The sequence below is a fragment of the Rhipicephalus sanguineus genome, chromosome 11 (assembly GCF_013339695.2).
Source record: "Rhipicephalus sanguineus isolate Rsan-2018 chromosome 11, BIME_Rsan_1.4, whole genome shotgun sequence".
NCBI classification, from domain to species: domain Eukaryota; kingdom Metazoa; phylum Arthropoda; class Arachnida; order Ixodida; family Ixodidae; genus Rhipicephalus; species Rhipicephalus sanguineus.
In genome coordinates, this window is record NC_051186.1 from 121,654,430 (window position 1) to 121,673,144 (window position 18,715).

At 46.8% G+C, this 18,715-nt stretch overlaps 2 protein-coding genes across 12 annotated transcripts in view; one reads left to right on the forward strand and one right to left on the reverse strand.

The window, feature by feature from the left end:
* Positions 1 to 221: 221 nt before the first annotated feature.
* Positions 222 to 18,715, reverse strand: part of LOC119373308 (maleylacetoacetate isomerase) — a 125,200-nt gene continuing 106,706 nt past the window's right edge. For 2 of the 11 annotated variants that reach the window (XM_049411295.1, XM_049411289.1), the window contains exons 2-8: positions 14,597 to 14,648; positions 14,398 to 14,465; positions 12,734 to 12,814; positions 10,914 to 10,991; positions 3,835 to 3,961; positions 1,009 to 1,246; positions 222 to 486 (exon numbers count right to left, since the gene is read on the reverse strand). In XM_049411295.1, coding sequence (XP_049267252.1) covers positions 1,011 to 1,246; positions 3,835 to 3,961; positions 10,914 to 10,991; positions 12,734 to 12,814; positions 14,398 to 14,465; positions 14,597 to 14,648 — 642 coding nt within the window. In that variant the 3' untranslated portion in view covers positions 222 to 486; positions 1,009 to 1,010. Of the gene's footprint in view, positions 487 to 1,007; positions 1,247 to 3,834; positions 3,962 to 10,913; positions 10,992 to 12,733; positions 12,815 to 14,397; positions 14,466 to 14,596; positions 14,649 to 14,797; positions 14,968 to 15,273; positions 15,386 to 18,715 lie in introns of those variants that run through there. The other 9 variants (XM_049411297.1, XM_049411292.1, XM_049411296.1 and 6 more) reach the window with 6 other exon arrangements.
* The window catches only part of LOC119373307 (protein O-mannosyl-transferase 2), a 34,524-nt gene continuing 31,335 nt past the window's right edge, over positions 15,527 to 18,715 (forward strand). Inside the window, exons 1-3 of the mRNA XM_037643332.2 lie at positions 15,527 to 15,912; positions 16,437 to 16,521; positions 18,167 to 18,271. Coding sequence (XP_037499260.1) covers positions 15,725 to 15,912; positions 16,437 to 16,521; positions 18,167 to 18,271 — 378 coding nt within the window. The 5' untranslated portion in view covers positions 15,527 to 15,724. The remainder of the gene's footprint in view (positions 15,913 to 16,436; positions 16,522 to 18,166; positions 18,272 to 18,715) is intronic.

Below are 18,715 nucleotides of genomic sequence, written 5' to 3' on the forward strand. Positions count from 1 at the left end.
GTGGTATTTACATCAGCCGAGACACATTACTTGCAGTTCAATGGGAAATAAGCTACCACGAATGTCTTTCACAGGGGGATGGCAAGGGAGCCTACATTTTCGCTTAGGTTGTGTCCGAGTGTAGTATAATCTCCAACCAATCTGCTTTGCCGGTTGCCATTACATTCAGATATGCAGTGGATGCATCAGCTAGAAAGCGTAAGAGACAAAGGGGAAGCACGTACGTTAGAAAATACTTATTTATTCTTTGAAAAGCTTAGAAAATGCCTACAACAGTTGCACGACATCAAAAAATACCATCCGTATATAAAAACAAAAACAAACGCCGATTCTCGAGACAGAACAAATAGACAAGAACTTAAAGCACTTTCAGAAGTGTTACAAAACCCCCTTCATCGGGCCTTGTCGAAAATTTTGGTTCTTGAATCGGAAGTTGTGAAGTGCCATCCAGGCCCTTTGTACTGCAGGCATTCTTCAATTGTGGTTCTGCGGTGGAAGAAATTGAAACAAATGGTGGTGGAGGATGGAACATTTATCTAAATTAGTTTCATTAAAGGCAAATTCAAGAACATGAAGGTGCACCCTTCCACATCCAGCTTCTCTCCCACAGGCTCAACCAGCAATTACCAGAGACATACCTCTGCTGCCTTCTTCCACATAGAAATCAAAGGCCGACCTCACTCTACTACAACTCTCATTCTGATGTGCCGCTTTTTGCAGGCCACGTCAAAAGTATAGTCTTTCTTCTTTAAAAATGAGCATACCCGAAAACAGAATCGCACTATATTTCTAGCCTGAGATTTGATTCTATTTATGCAAAAACAGAACATGAGTGATTTCAAAATAAATAAATATTTAATTACATGTTAGTTAATCTTAATTGCTACAAAAGACATGAATCAATGTATTACGACATTAATAGTGCATTGAAATAATGTGTAAACCTGATGAATTTAGGGACGGGCTGAGCTTCATAGGTTGCGTCCGAAAGGGTTAACACATTCTCACATTCAATTCGCTTCCCGCAATTCCGAGGGTGTGTCCGGCTGACGAGAGGGGTGGGCTGCCTTGAAAGCGGGCAAGCTCTCCAGGGCACTGCTGACTCGGGACAACGTGGGAAACTGGCTCATGTCGATCTTGAATCGGTTTGCATTGTACACCTGGGGCACCAGGCAGGCATCTGCGATGGTCACTTCGTCCCCAACGCAGTACTTGCCAGCCGTCTTGGAAACAGTGGCTTCCAGGGCTACACCAAAGTGTTGCAAGAAACAATCACGTGAAGCCACTTGAACCTTACCAATGAAGCAGCAAACACCAATAATCACTACATTGATATGCAAATATTTCTTCTGAAAGTTCCATCATGTTAAAATCCAACTGCAACACAGTTTAACATTGGCTAATTCGTTATTAGTAGGTAGTACATACCACTGAACTAATCTTGGTCATTGCATAGTTTTCTTGTTAGCAGCGTTCAAAAAGCACCTTAATAGATAGCGCTTGCCACTGGTGATCATAGGTCGGCAAACTCACTCATGAGTCGACTCACTCAGATTCAGATCGAGCCGTGAGTTTGAGTCTGAGCGAGTCTGGGTGAGTAATATTTTGGTGAGCTTGAGTCCGAGTGAGTCCGGTTGAGAGAAATTTTAGTGAGCCTGAGTCCGACTGAGTCCGGTAGAGGGAAGTTTTGGTCAGTCTGAGTGAACCCTAAGTGCAAAATATATTTCTTGAGTGAGTCTGAGTGAGCTCCACACTTCTTTGCCGACCTATGGTTCTATCTACACAACTTCAGCATTACTATCAGCCTTATGTCGGCTTACATTTATACCCCTGCCGACTCGCACATACTTCAAAGCACTAGCGTGCATACGCCAGCTCAATATTTATTAATCAGAGGCCTGAGTTACGTAGAAGGAGGGGGGGGGGAGAGGGCAGGTTGACCCCCCCTGCGAACTTTTTCGCAGGAAGTTCTTGATAAAAAGTGTGAGTCACCACTTTCAATAAAAATGTCCTTACTGGATTGCAACCACTGATAACTCATATTTGAAGTTTCGAGATCAAAATGCGCCAAGTAGAGCACTAAATATGCGAGATATTGATGTTAAAGAGCATTGACGCCAAGGTAAAAGAAGCCAATTATATGCTAACGGACTCATGAGTCGACTTGCTCAGACTCAGATAGAGCCGCGAGTCTGAGTGAGTCCGAGCGAGTCCGGCTGAGAAAAATTTCAGTGAATCCGAGTCCGAGTGAGTCCAGTTGAGGAACATTTTGGCAAGTCTGAGTTCGAGTGCGCTCTAAGGGCAACTATCTTTGATGAGTGAGTCTGAGTGAGCTCCACGTTTTTTGCCGACCTGTGCTGGTGATTGCCGCTATTACATATTGACTTGGGCAGATATTTGATATCTTCAAACACTGAATCGAATATTGTAACATTTAATGTTTGCTTCAGCACGGCTGTTAGTATGCGAAGTTTTTGGAGTGTGCGCAACGAACAAATATATGTGTAAAACCCACCTGAAAAGGTGGTTTCAGGGCAATGCATCTGCCGCTGCCATGAAACCACCTTTTCAGGCATCCCACGCACTGCCGTGAAGCAAGACACGAAGGGAAAGTTTGGTACTCTCTCTCGACACATCTTGACCTGAAAAAAGTGGGGGATTTAAAGAGGGTTATATGAGCAAACTATGGTAACTTCTAAAATGTTCCAAATTTTACCGCGTATAACCAGTACCTCCCCAATCACAACATGCTGAGCAAAGACCTGCGTATATAACTCTTGGAGATAACGACACAGCATACAGTTATTTATCTGAATGACGAAACTTTCAAAATAAGTACAGACACTAAACCCTCCTTTTCCAGCAAGTGAAGAACCAATTTTGAAAATATTTTTCAACATCTAGCACTTGTATCAAGACTTTATGCAAATCTCTCTATTCAAGATGTTTGCTTTGAAATTATTAGGTACTAATTGACTCTACTTTAGACTAAAATTTGACTTTCGCACAACTGTATAGACCTAGGTCCAGGCATGACACTTCCAAGATGTTTCAGCGCCCGCTCAGAGGTCATGCCAAGCGACATTTTCTTTTTTTCAGCTTCATTGTCACAATCTGCTATTGTTTTGAGCATTTCTAGATGCCCCCACTCATCTTTCAAGCTTAAAAAATTTTGCAAGGAGGCATCTTTATATCTACACTGCACAAAACTACCTGTGCTGCTTGTGTACAGCCTAAAATTTCCCTGCAGCTGGCCTTTCAACCTTCCTATTTCGGCATCCTGGCACGACCAACTATGGGCCACATGTTTACGAAGCCCAAAGCTACAGGAATACTTTGCAGGTAATCTGAAGCTAGTTTTCCAGAAGAATGTTTCAAGAACAAAAAATCTTGTGGTTCCTGTCCTTCATAAGCCGTTGACAGTCAGAGCATTTTATAGAGTACTGTACTCCTAATTAATTACTCAGCAACTCAGAAATAGTGTCTTAGAAATTTAGGCTAGCACCATAGTGTAACTGAGATAACTATGGCATCACTAATACAAACCTTAACAGCACTTTATAAGCATGGTAGAAAGTGTGGCTTTATCAAATGGCTTTCACTGGCAAAAGAAATATATATGTACGTACATCCTAATAAGGGCAGTGCCAGGATTTTTTCCAGGAGGGGGGGGGGTCTACGTTGCTCCAGTGAGTAATATTCAGTGGGAACCAGCAATAGGTTTGTTATCCATGTGCTCATCAATTCAAAGTTCATCTTCTAACAACTACATGAACTAGGCTCTGAGGTTAGATTGCATGCATGTAAAAACACATGTCCAGAAATACCGCTTACCTTTGAAGCCTTTGGTAATAAAGTGGACAGCCCACTCGCTTCTTTTTGACTCATCCAGTCTTTGTAGAACGTTGAGGTTCTGCAGGGGCTGAATCCCGGATGCAATTATTTCCGCTATGGCTCGCACCTAAGGCAATTGCAAAACAAGTGCATATGAGATATGTTAATTATAGTGAAAACAAGTATAAACTTAGAAATATATGTTCCTGACAAATACTGACAGCAAGAAATAACAATCCACTCAGGAAGTGAACTTGTCAAGTAAGCAGCAAAAAAACTGCATCAAATTCACAAACTAGGATATAAATGAAGAGCTGCAATTGAAATCTATTGGACACAGATGGCTGTTCACAGTGAACTTGGAAAGAAATATATATGACAGAAAAACTTCTGTGGCTTCTGTAAACTCCCTGTTCATGACAAAATTTTGACATTTTCACGTTTCCTGTCCAATAATTAGATACTTGAGGCATCACAGCTTTTTAATGTAAACAGCAGCTACAAATAGGAACTCACTTGATTACATTTGTTGGGCTTAGGCATGACAGAACTGCGCAAGTTAACAATCACGCATTTCACAACAAGAAAGGTATCCTAATCAATTCGCCATAGCTATGTTTTTCTTTGTGAGTGTTACATTGTAGCAAGTGTAATCATCATGTGATAATCATGTAATCATCACCGGGTTGGTACTCCATGTGGCGTCGTCGAAGATTATAGTGACGGCTGTCGACCCTCTGCTGGTTCTTGATGCGCAGGCGGGCGAGCTGTCGAGCTTCTCGGCGCGTTGCAAATAGGCGGCTACGTCGAGGTCGTCTTCGTCGGTGGCGGTTGGTAGCATTGCGTCGAGCGTCGTTGCCGGGCTCCTTCCGTAGACCAGCTTGTACGGCGTCATTTGCGTCGTTTCTTGCATGGCCGTGTTGTATGCGAAGGTCACATACGGAAGGATGGCATCCCACGTCTTGTGTTCGACGTCGACATACATGGCCAGCATGTCGGCGATGGTCTTGTTTAGCCGCTTGGTGAGGCCATTGGTCTGTGGGTGGTACGCTGTGGTCCGGCGGTGGCTTTTGGCTGTATCGCAGTATTGCCTGAGTTAGGTCAGCAGTAAACGCCGTACCTCTGTCGGTGATGAGGACCTCTGGGGCGCCATGACGCAGGAGGATATTCTCAACGAAGAACTTTGCTACCTCGGCGGCACTGCCTCTAGGTAGGGCCCTTGTCTCGGCGTAGCGGGTGAGGTAGTCGGTAGCTACGACGATCCATTTGTTTCCGGTATTGGACGTCGGGAACGGCCCCAGTAAGTCCATCCCAATTTGCTGGAACGGCCGTCGAGGTGGCTCGATAGGCTGCAGAAGTCCGGCTGGCCTAGTCGGCGGTGTCTTGCGTCGCTGACAGTCCTGGCAGGTCTTGACGTAGCGAGTTACGTCGGCGACAAGGCGCGGCCAGTAGTACTTTTCCTGTATTCTTGCGAGCGTGCGAGAAACACCCAGGTGTCCAGACGTCGGGTCGTCATGCAGAGCCTGGAGGACCTCTGATCGCAATGTCGAGGGCACTACGAGAAGGGAATCGGCTCGAAGCGGCGAGAAGTTCTTCTTAAGGAGAACACCGTTGCGCAAGAAAAACGACGTCAGTCCTCGCGTGAATACATTGGGAACAACGGTGGTCCTGCCCTCGAGGTATTCCACAAGGCCCCTGAGTTCTGGGTCCGCTCGCTGTCGTTCGGCGAAGTCTTCGGCACTTATGGTTCCCAAGAAGCAGTCGTCCTCCGTGTCGTCCCGCGGCGGTGGGTCGACGGGGGCGCGGGACAGGCAGTCAGCATCGGAGTGTTTTTCTTCCGGACTTGTAAAGGACGGTTATGTCAAATTCTTGAAGTCGTAGGCTCCACCGTGCGAGGCGACCTGAAGGGTCCTTCAAGTTAGCTAGCCAACACAAGGCGTGGTGGTCGCTCACAACCGGCCGTAGAGGTAGGGGCGAAACTTCGATGTAGCCCAGACGATGGCCAGGCACTCCTTTTCTGTTGTGGAGTAGTTGATTTCTGCCTTTGATAGCGACCGGCTAGCATAACTGATGACCCTTTCGAATCCGTCGGTCTTTTGCACAAGGACGGCGCCGAGTCCTACGCTGCTTGCGTCGGTGTGGATTTCCGTATCGGCGTATTCGTCGAAATGCGCAAGTATGGGAGGCGTCTGCAGGCGTCGTTTCAGTTCTTGAAATGCTTGAACTTGCGACGTTTCCCACCTGAATTCGACGTCGGCCTTCGCGAGTTGCGTCAGTGGCTCGGCGATCCGTGAAAATTCCTTGACGAAACGTCTGTAATAGGCGCACAAGCCGAGAAAACGCCGTACGGCCTTCTTGTCGGTGGGCGTCAGGAAGTCAGCGATGGCTGCTGTTTTCCGTGGGTCCGGGCGAACACCATCCTTACTGATTACGTGACCCAAGAACAAGAGCTCCTCGTACGCGAAGCGGCACTTTTCAGGCTTCAAGGTGAGTCCGGAGGTCTTGATTGCTTGAAGTACAACTTCAAGGCGCCGAAGGTGTTCGTCGAAGTTTGAGGAAAACACAACGACGTCGTCCAAGTACACGAGACACGTCTGCCACTTCAAGCCGGCCAGTACTGTATCCATAACCCTTTGAAAAGTCGCAGGTGCCGAGCAAAGACCAAACGGCATGACCTTGAACTCGAACAGGCCGTCTGGTGTTATAAAAGCAGTCTTTTCTCGGTCTCTCTCGTCGACTTCTATTTGCCAGTAACCGGTCTTTAGGTCCATCGACGAAAAGTACTTTGCGTTGTGTAATCGATCCAGGGTGTCGTCTATCCGGGGAAGGGGATACACGTCCTTCTTCGTGACTTTGTTCAGGCGACGATAATCGACGCAAAAACGTAGAGTCCCATCCTTCTTCTTCACTAGCACCACCGGGGATGCCCACGGACTCTTCGACGGCTGGACGATGTCGTCGCGTAGCATTTCGTCGACCTGTTTCTTCACGGCCTCGCGTTCTCGCGTCGAAACTCTGTACGGGCTCTGACGGAGTGGTCTGGCGCTTTCCTCTGTTATGATGCGATGTTTTGCCATGGGAGTCTGCCGAATTCTTGACGACGACGAAAAGCAGTCCTTGTATTGCAAGAGCAGGGTTTTGAGCTGTTCTTGTTTGTGCTTCTGAAGGCTGGGATTGATGTCGAAAGCTGGTTGCGGTGCTTTATTCGTCGGAGTAAGCTCGGGAGAATCGGTGAGGCCGAAAGCATTGCTGGCTTCTATGATTTCTTCGATGTAGGCGACCGCCGTGCCTTTGCTCACGTGCTTGTACTCGTTGCTGAAATTCGTGAGCATAACTGTTGCTTTCCCTGCCCGCAGCTCTGCTACTCCTCTTGCGACGCAAATCTTGCGGTTAATCAAGTGGTGCTGGTCGCCTTCAACAACGCCTTACAGGTCTGCTGATTTCTGAGTGCCGACGGAAATGATGACGCTGGAGCGAGGGGGAATGGTGACCTGGTCTTCCAGCACATTCAAGGCGTGCTTTCTTGGCGGGGTGTGCGGCGGCAGTGCCTTTTCCGTGGACAGTGTTATTGACTTAGACCTCAGGTCGATGACTGCACCATGAAGGCCTAAGAAGTCCATACCAAGGATGACATCTCTCGAGCAACGCGGCAGGATTACGAAGTTCGAGGGATAAATCCAGTTGTTAATGGTGAGTCTCGCTGTGCAGATTCCCTCCGGGGTTACGAGGTGACCTCCAGCTGTCCGGATTTCGGGGCCTTCCCAGGCTGTCCTAACTTTCTTCAGCTTCGTGGCGAACGGTCCACTGATGACAGAATAGTCGGCTCCGGTGTCGACGAGGGCTGTGACGCTGTGGCCGTCGATAAGAACGTCGAGGTCGCTAGTTCGTCGTCTTGCGTTGCAGTTAGGTCGTGGCGTCGGGTCACGGCTACGTCGGTTTGTTCCGCTGCTTCCACGTTGCGTCGTCAGGTCTACTTCGGTCCGCGAGGTTTCGTCGTCAGGGGTTCGCGTCGTGTCCTGAAGCCTTCGTCGTGGCGGCGGCGTCGGCGGCGGAGGGTCTTCGGTATTTCGTCGTACAGCAACCGCACCTCCATCGGTTGCTGCCCTTAGTTTTCCGGATGCGGGCTAGGTGACCGGCCCGGGTTGGGCCAGTGTATGGTCGGCGTTGGGGAGAGGCGTAGCGGCCTGGCGACGGCGATCGGGAAGGTCCTCGGGGGGTTCCACTGCGCTCCTGCCAGGTAGTCGGCGATGTCACGTGTCGTTCCCCCTGCTGTGGACGCGGCGCGTCGACGGCGAACCCACGCAGTCCCATCTGTCGATAATGGCAGCGGCGGTAGGTGTGGCCGGCTTCTCCGCAGTGGTAGCAGAGTGGACCGATGGTCGGGGGCGCGCCAAACGTCGGTCTTCCTCGGCGCGTATCGCTGACCGGCTGGCGGGCGGTATGACGTCGGTGGTGGCGGCGGTGGCGCCTGGCGGCGGAACTGCTGGGGCGGCGCGGCGTCTTGACGTGGGCGAGGGGGGGGGGGCGTTGCGTCGGGCTGCAGCAGCATAGCTCATTGCTTGCAGCTGCGGCGGTGCCGGTTGAGGAACACCCAGTGATTGTTGGATTTCCTCGCGTACAACGTCCGCAATCGACGTCACTTCGAGCTGTGTAAAAGGTGCGAGCTTTCGCAGCTCCTCTCGCACGATGGCTCGTATCGTTTCGCGCAAGTCGTCGGAGCCGAGGGCGTGAACTGCTGCGCTGTCTTGGAATGCGCGGCGATTGTACTGCCGAGTGCGCATCTCGAGCGTCTTCTCGATTGTTGTTGCCTCCGCGAGGAATTCATGGATGGTCTTGGGTGGGTTTCTGATTAGTCCCGCGAACAGCTCCTGCTTGATTCCTCGCATGAGGAAGCGAACTTTCTTCTCCTCGGGCATCTCAGGGTCTGCGTGGCAGAACAGTCTCGTCATTTCTTCTGTGAAGAGTGCCACGTTTTCGTTTGGCAGCTGCACGCGGGTTTCGAGCAGAGCCTCGGCCCTCTCCTTGCGGACAACGCTGGTGAATGTTGCCAGGAACCTGCTGCGAAAAACTTCCCATGTTGTCAGGGTTCGCTCTTGGTTCTCGAACCATGTTCTAGCTGCGTCCTCCAAGGCGAAGAAGATATGCTGTAGCTTGTCTTCACTGGTCCAGGAATTGAAAAGGGCGACGCGGTCGTAGGCTTCCAGCCAGCTTTCCGGGTCTTCGAACGACGATCCGCGGAAGGTGGGCGGCTCCTTGGGCTGGCGAAAAAGGATTGGCGTAGGCTGCACGTGGTCGGTCATCGTCGCTGTGGTCGATGTTGAGATCTGCGGCTGCCTGGCTTTTTCGGGAAGGAGCCCGTGCTCTGGCTGCAGTCCCTTCTGCCTGCGGCTTGTTCGACGATCCGGGATTTCCTTGCTGTCGTCCTCGTCGCGGCTTGGGCTTGGGTCAGCGCTCCGCGGTGGCGTCCGGATCATGAAGCAGCACCTCCACCAGATGTCACGTGGTTGTGACGTCGACGAAGACAGCAGTCGGCGTTTGCAGGATGAAACTGTTTATTTGGCCGAACTTGTGGCCGGAAAATCAGAACTAGAACTACAGCAATACACGCTGTTCAATGATAGCGGCGAACAGGGCGTCGTCCGTCGATCAACTGACAAGCGGTCAAGCGCGTCGGCTTTTATACAGGTGCTATGGAACTTTCCAGCAATATCGCTGGTGGCGGCGCTTTCTCTCGACAACGCTGGAACATTCGCGTGCGGCGCGCAATCTTAACAAAACGATCTACCAGAATCGTGAAGCTTCTCGAACACTGCTTCAGGGCCAGCGTCGAGCGTTGATAACCGTCCTTGCTGGTCAAACTCGAACACATCAAAATAAAAGCAGAAGCGGGCGTGGCAATATCATGCATCAGTGCCCTTAAAAGGTAAATTGAAAGCACAGTTTGTACAATTAGCAACAGGAACAAGGAAAACAAAACAAGCATGTGTGCACTAAAGAGAAAGGGAACGATAGTCAATAAGTGAACATATCAGTCAAGTTGAAACTCTGCTTAGTCTTCCAAATTCTTCAAGTAATTAGCTACTACTTGAATAAACTGTGCATCTAGAGGAAAAAAAATCACCAGGCCTGCACCGAACACGCAGCACAGTCGCAGCGAAAGCTGGAACAGTGGCCTTTCTAGAGCTTGTTTTGAACTCTCGTGGGGCAACAATACAAGTACACTTGCAAGGTACACTCATAATTTTTGTGAAGCAGGGAAGCACCCACTACGCCATTATCTGTTATTCTGTGGATAGGCAGGGCACCCGCTACACATCTGTGAGGCATTATGTGCAATTTATTTGTGCTGTGGCTGAAGACAATGAAGAATTATGGCTGAGCCGTTTGTAAAGAGTTGGAAGCATTCAACGATCGACTCGTTGCGCAATTCGCATTGTGCAACGTCCGGTTGTTATTTTACTCTTCTACCACGCTATATTACATATGTTAATGCAATTCCTTGCCCGACATGACGCCTGTATAGGGTCTTTTTGCAAAGGAGTTTCAAGCACGAGCATGGGTCTATGGTAGAATACTCAACTGCCACGCAGAATGTCTTGGTACAAGTCCCGCTCGATCCTGGATATTTTTTTCTGATTTCATTTTTTCTTATTTTTCGTGATAGTGGTTACGAACACCGGCGGCAGCGGCAGACAAATACAGGACTGTTGTTGTGATCTCATAACAGCTTTCGCTGTGAAAGATTCCCAGCACTCAAATACATGGCAGAGAGTGTAGCAAGGAAAGTGTACTCACACTGTTTGACTATATATAAGTTTCATGTCCGAAGCACGAAACATAACAGAAAATCAAAACCTGGTAATCTGGAGAAAAATTTTCTCGTTCCATATTGAAGACAAGAACAACAGTGAAAATGAAAAACTTACCGTAGTGTTTGGAATTAGTAAAGAATAGAAGCAAAAAACAGAACGAACGAAAGAAAGAAAGAAAGAAAGAAGAAAGAAAGAAGGAAAGAAAGAAAGAAGGAAAGCGGTCAAATAGCGCTATCAAAGTGCACAGATGAAATGTGTATTAGATACCTTAGCCCGTTGTGCTGGGTCTTTGGGTAGCAATCTTGGCTCGGGGTACTTCTCCTCAAGGTACTCAATGATGGCCAGCTACCATGCAGAGCAAAAAGAACAGAAAAAAATTAAGCATGCATACGCTATGTGCAACAGACAGGTTGTTTATTTGTTTGTTCACAAACACAATTTGGAAGCAAGAAATATCACCTTCCAGTGATAATGAAAACTGAATCCTTGCCTTCATTATACAGCCGCACTTTCTACAGGTTTGCTGTAACGACAGTCTTGCTAGCTGCCAGCGAACAATTTATGAAAAAAATTTAACTATATTATTGGGTTTTGCAAGCCGAAACCACAATATGATTATGGGGCACGACGTAATGGGAACTTCGGATGGGGAATGGGCACTGTGGTTTTTCTTAATGTGCACCTAATTCTAAGCACACGGGCATTTTCGCATTCTGCGCTCGTCAAAATTCAACTGCCATGGCTGCTAATTAGACTCACATCCTCTTGCTAAGCAGTGAAATTCCATAGCTGCTAAGCTAATACAGCGGGTCCCCGATTTCTGAACCCTGATTACTGGATTTGTGGGGTTCAACATCCGAAAGCTACTGTAATGACATGAGAAATGCCATACTGGAACGCTCCAGATTATCCCGTGATATGCTTTGTACACAATTGTGTACACCACTTATTTGTGCTAGTTGTGTCAACTAGTGGCTGATAAAGCACAAGATACATTGACTTTTTGATAAGGTGAACCTCCTGCGTAGTAAACGTGTCTTCATTTAACCTCATTTTGCAGTGCACTGTTGAATATAGTCACTTTGCTGAAGGCAATACCGTGTTCGACAAGTAGTTCGACGAGCCGCTTCCTGCGAGCCACGAAAAAGTATAATTTTTCTTTGCTCAATATGGACATAAGAGAACACGAATTCGTGCTGTATATCTAGCCTGAGATTTGATTCTATTTATGCAAAAACACCGCGTGAATGATTTTATAATAAACAGATATTTAATTACTATTTAATTAGGATTAATTACTATAACACACATAAATCAATGTATTATGACATTACTTTTATTAAAATAGAATATTGAGTAATGTGTAATTACTTTGAAGTAATGTGTAAATTTGATGCATTTACAAAGAGTTATTTATAGGTGGCATCTGAAAGGGCTAGTGTGTGCCTATATCTAAAAAAAAAACGTGTTTTTTCTCATTATGCCCCCATTAAAATGCTGCCATCACAGCCGGAAATTATATGTGTACTGCATTTTCCCCTCACATAACCCGCACAAAAAACACAAAGATTCGGAACTAAAGTTGGCGTGTGGGTTACACGTGAATTTGGGTGGGCAAGATGATTTCCCAGTAGTGCAAGCAGGGTGGCTTCACGGCAATATGTGGGAATACACGTGCGCACAGGGGGGGCGGCCGCCCCGCCTAATCAACTGAGAGGGGGCACAAAAACATCTGCCCCGTACATTGACCCTTGTAGTCACCTAAGTTGGGGGAGGGGCGCAAAATCTGCCCCATACATTGACTTAGTAGGGCGGGGGGGCGCTGCGACGAACCTTTGCCCCCCCTGATGGGGAACCCTGCACACGCCTTTGTATGTGGGGATCACTTTTTTTCTTAATTTTTCCGCTGATTGTAGTTAAAGGTGTGGCTCAGAGACAGGGGCAGGTTATACGTCAAAAGATACAATAACACACAACCTGACGCTAAATAGCAGAAAGTGATAGCCTCTGAACCACTGTGACGAGTGCCAATTTCTGAACGTAAAGTATTTACGAGAGAGATCCAATAGTGCAGGTAGTGAACTTACAGACTGTGTGAATGTCTCGCCGTTGTGTACCAGGGCTGGAACTTGCTCCATGGGGTTCACTTTCATATATTCAGCCGAGTGCTAGGAGGTAAAAAAGGAGAAAAACAAGCACGTCACATCGTCACATGCACTGCACAATAACTTTTTCTTGGGCGAGTCGCTATATGACATACCTGAGGTGCAAAATTACCACAGGAAAAAAAAAAAACACTTGCGTGTGCTTTCCTGTATTGTTATGCTACAATGTCACAAAAGTTCAATGCATATTGGCAAATGAAACAAATTTGTTCTATTTGTGCATCAAATTTGGCAAAATTTAACACAGGTATGTGATTCTTCATGCTGGTTTCAATAGTAGCTATGAAGATTTATGGTGCTCAAATATTTCAAATAGTAAAAGCCCCTTGCGAATCAAATTGAATACCGACCTATCCGAATTGAGTATTAAAAGTTTCGAATACCTGCACAGCGCTACTAAGAACCTTTCTTTCAGTGAAATCCGTATGGATTTTTTTGTGGCTTTGTGTAACTGACAGGTGCCGATCTGCCACATTATCTACTATATGTCAAAGTGTGTGTACACACACACACACACACACACACACACACACACACACACACACACACACACACACACACACACACACACACACACACTAAGTATGACAATGACGAATAACATTCTCCTGAACAACCCACTCTTCAGAGTAAACCTCTTAGACCAAGGCTAGAGAGAAGTCTGGAGAAAGGAAAGAAGGAAGTGCTAAGAAAAAAAAAGCAAAAACATGATTGTTCTAAGACGATATTTGTTGCATATTCACTGTGATAATTATAATATGCATGCGAATGAACTCACAATAGTGCTCTGTATCGTATCTCTCGTCTTAAAGGGTAAGCGGTAAATCACTTTATATAATCATTGGGCATCCTTTCAGGGTTGTGTTCACTCACTTGTATTCAGCAGAAATTGGTGGCAACATTTCCGTTCAAAATTTTCAATGCGAAGTCATGCATTGGCTTGTGTTCCATCTGTTCATTTGTAGGGAAAGTTGTCAAGACTATGTAATAGTGCAGAGTATTTGGTACCCATTAGACTGAAATACAATCCATTTTTTATCAACAAAATGTAAACCATACTGATGGGTACACACTATCCGATAGTTGATGGCATGGATTAACTAATAGGGCCACTTTGACTTGGTGCTGCCACTCCCACCTCTTCTTTCCCTGCATTTTTTTAATCACTTGCCAACTATTTACAAGCTTAGAAAAGACCGACACTTCTTGTGCCCCAAAGCTATACCTTGCAAATCTAGCTTAACTAGGGCTCTGCGCACGTTGAATCTGTTCATCATGTAATACCAACTAGCAAAGCAACTGAATGTTATTTTTAATACTAGTTGTGAAAAGCATGTTTGAACGGATAGAGAACGTCCACTTTTTTCCTCGTTTCTTTTTTCTCGCAGCACGCTGCAAAACGGTCTACGCTTGAGCAGGAGCAAGGTATATGTATGAATGTGATGCTGAACATGTCCCTGATAATTGAGCGGTTGAATGCTTCCTTCGATATCAGGACATGAGAATAAATCCACCTGGAGATTTTTCTGCACATCGCAGCCATGTTGGAGGGTCAAGCACTGATAATATAAGCCACACACGCTCACCTGTTCGCCGCCATCCTTGATAAGGTTGACAGCTTTGTACTCATAGTCGATGTTCTTCCATGCCAGGGCTGGAAGTTAAATGGGGTTCAAGAGGATGGATAACTGATCGTTGTATTTATTATGCAGAAAATGTCACTGCACTGAACATCAATTGTATACTACCAGAATGCTAGCTATTGAATATGAAAGCAGTACATACCGATGCGAACTCTGTAGGCACACGAGCTCCTGAAGTAGGAGTAGAGGACAGGCTGAAAAGAGAACATGAACAGTCGCAGATATGAACCGACATACCGATATGCTCTCTCCCAAAGGTCTGGCTTCACGCTGGGCATAAAACTCGCGACATGCTTAAAGAACGATGGCACGTTTCACAAAATGAAGGAAGTGAGCTGCAGACCTTTGAAGTCATCGCCGTACTAAGCCGAGCGCGCACAAATTCACGACTGTTTTCTCCGCTTGCTCGGCACCGACGCGGACCGGCTTTGGAGAGGAGAAAGCTCTGTACGCGAGCAGCGCTAATCAAGAGGCGAAAACCGATCCGTCCGGCTGCTGAAACAGCCTCGGGCCTCTTTTGCTTAACAGCTCCTGCCAAGAAAAGCAGTCCGACAGCTCTTCCCCGCCCCCCTCTCCAAGCTGATTCTAAATCTTCTAGTAAAAGATAGGATGTTCTGCGTGCCTCGCCGCCATACTCATGGGCCCGGAGGCCTTTTGGCCCTGTATATGTGTACGGTCATCCACGAAAACTCGGGAACATAACTTATCACACTTTAGTTTAGCCCACGGCAAACTTATCTGACTAGTCGACAAACTCAGATTTAGAACGTTGACATCGAAACTCGTGTTGATAGAAACTTATATGAAGAAGCGACGCACCTTCAAAGCAGCCATTGTGCTTGATGCTGAGGCCCGTAAACTTGGAAACTGCCTTTTAAAACTCACAGCTTATCACCACGCGCAGTATCTTGAGCTCGGAACAGCTGTTTATTTTCCCGCACCGGAAAGAAACGGCGGGAATTGCTTCTTTGCTTCACGAGAGATGGCGGCACCGGCGATGCTCAGAACAAAGATGGCTGCCTCCACAAACCTAAACTACGGTCCCTACCTAAACTGCCGCTTTTCACTCGCCACTCTTCGTAGCGTTGGCCGTAGCACACGTGAAACCGGTCTGCGGGTGCCTCGGCTGCTGAATTCATGATTTTTACTTCTCGCCACCGCTTCTTCTTTCCCGGTGCGTGTGGACGCCGCGTTGTCGCCTTTGCGAAGCGCACACCGTCATGACCTGAAGAGCACATCGGCGCGGCATGCCAACGTAGGACGCACTACTATGACGGCCAAGACGGCTAAGAAAAAGGCTGACGCCCTGTCCACAGAGCCCGACGGCGACCGTCGAAAGTCTGCTGCGGGATACTTCGACGACCTAGCACGCGACCACCTCAGAACTGTCTTTCTCGTGATCGTGTTGCTCTCCCTGGGCACGCGCCTCTACAAGATCACCGAACCCGACCATGTTTGGTAAGCGCTGCCTGTAGTTTCGCATATTGTGAGCGTTATGAATCCTGCGTGACAGTGTAATCCGTGTGATCAGGCCAACAAGCAGCGCTTCTCTACGTTGTGCAACGTTCTTTCTACAACAACTCGGGCTTGCTTGTAGCGCACGGTCGGCCAGAGAAACTGACACGTGCGAAGCTGTCACTTGCGTTTGATTTGAGATCTTGCAGCGTCGGTTTCCATTCTAATACGCCGAGATTGCCGGCACTGCAACATAGCTCACATTTGTACAGAAATACCTGACGTTCCATTGCTGTGTGCGGTCCGAGACGTGAAAGGCGTTTTCTTGCATTGATTGTCATTTGTGTATGCAGCTTTGACCGAAGTCTTGTATGCAGAATTAGAAATGAATATTTTTTGAAACCTACGAAATGAATTATTTGACGGATGCTTTATCCTGTCGTGTGACATACTAATATGCAGTGCTGTTGAAGAATTGAAATCGGTGTTGCCAAGAAAAGCAATTAATTTGTTTTGTCTCATTACAGTTGGGATGAAACCCACTTTGGCAAGATGGGCAGCTGGTACATCAATCGGACGTTCTTCTTTGACGTTCACCCTCCCTTGGGCAAGGTAGGTGTTCGTTTATAGTATAACGTTAGAAAGCCATAGCATTTGCAGAATACCAGGTTACTGGAATATTGACGTGAGCAGCTGGGTTGTAGTAGCACCAACTTGTGGTGTAGAAATTAACCAGAGAGGACACCGACTTAGCTATCACTGCAGTGACTGTTTATGCTATACTTTGCAGGTTGCATGAGTTTTGGTGCAAATAATCATTAGCACACTGTCTTTCCTATTTCTTAAATTTCTCTCCGATGACGACACTGTTGAAACATAAAAACATTCATAAGTCATCGTAATGCTTGGATAAACTGTCGTTATCACTATATATAGATGCCACTTTCAGCGTAGACAGTGCCTTTGACTTCTCCGACGACTGTGTAATGTGTAGTGCATACATGGCTAAGCTAAAGCTCCCCATAGGGGATTTGCATGAAACCACACAGCTGCAGTCGGGCTATCTCTATTTTCAGCATCCATTCTGAAGTGCACACATGGGGGAAGGGGGGTTTGGGCACTGAGTAATGGTCATGCTATTTTTTGCGTCCTTTCACTGAAATTTGACTGGCTGCATGAAAAGGACAACAATGTTTTAATTGTTTGTTCTTATGTTCTTGCTTTGTGCACCTGCATTTTTGTGTTGTGAATTCCTATGTGCTCACTCAATTTTCTGTATTTTATAAATGTCAGCTTGCCACATAGCACATATAGGAATGGAGACCTAAGGTTAATGTGGATGTGAAGCCCCAACTTCCAGTTAGTGTGTTTGGGGAGTAAATAGTAGCATGTCCAGGCATTGAAACTAATAATAATGATAATAATTATAATTATTGGGGTTTTATGTTCCATAACCGCGATATGATTATGAGAGGTGCCATAGTGGAGGGCTCCGGAAGTTTTGACCACCTGAGGTTCTTTAATGTGTACCTAAATCTAAGCACACAGGCTTCTAGCATTTTGCCTTCATCGAAATGCGATGGCCGCCGCGACCAGGATTCAATTCTGCGACCTTCGGGCCTGCAGTCAAGCACCATAACCACTAAACTACCGCAGCTGGTCGGGTGTTAAACTCTAACTGCCAATCGAAGCTGACAGTCTCCGTGTCAGTGATGGTTACCGCGTGTTGGTGTTATCACGTGTTGGGTTACCAGCTTTGGTGTTTGGCAAAAGCCCAATCCGAGAATTGGAGCATATCAAAACTGGCAGTGATTTGAGACTTGATCATAACCACACCCAGCTCACATGGCTGGTGCAACTGAAACGTTTGCTCCAGCCCTCAGGAATGAGACTTTCTAGATTCATAAGATTACCTGTGATGTCATAACCATTTGGAAGAGTGAGTGACTCCATTGTTGTTTCAGTGGAAGTGTAAATGCAGAAATACCCATGTACTTAGATTTAGGTGCATGTTGAAGAGGCCTAGGTGGTCAAAACGAATTCGCTGTTCCCCGCTACAGCTGCTTCATAATCACGTCATGTTTCGGGCACGTAAAACGGCAGAGTTTTTGAAGAATGAGTTCTCACCTGGATAGCCATGTTTTTCGTGTGTGCCAATCTCGCATCTTACACCATGGCCATTCTTTCGAATCTGCAGTATTGGGGAGGGGTCAAACGGCTGAAATAACAATGTTGGTGGAATTTTTGACATTTCTAGATGCTCATTGCGCTTGCCGGCAAGCTGACTGGGTACAATGGGACGTTTCCTTTTGGGAAGCCAGGAGACAAGTACGAGGACCACAACTATGCGGGAATGCGCATCGTGAGTACCTCTCGCTGTTTCTTTATCAGGCTGTTGCCGCAGGGTGTCTCCTTTGCAAATGTTATATTGCAGCTGGAAGTAAAATTCTGTCCAAACATCCCTATAACCAGTCGATATCACTTTTCTAATATATTTATATTGGGAAGTTTACGCTGATATTTCATTGCAAACTACCACTCAGCTGTTTGTGTGTATCATTGCTTCATTTGTTAGGTATCTCAGCAACCTTTCTTTTTCTGCAGGCTGCTGCAGGCTTTCCTTATTCCATTTCATTTGCTCAACTGTGTATAGTGCACCCTGCATCTGTCATATACTTTTGACTGTAAGGCTGGAAAGGAAAACATAGTGAAAACTTCTTGACTGATACTCTGCAGCAAGCGGTGTCTATCATGAATGCTTGGTGTTTGCCGTTCGCTAGTTTCTATAACACGGTAATGTGAAGGG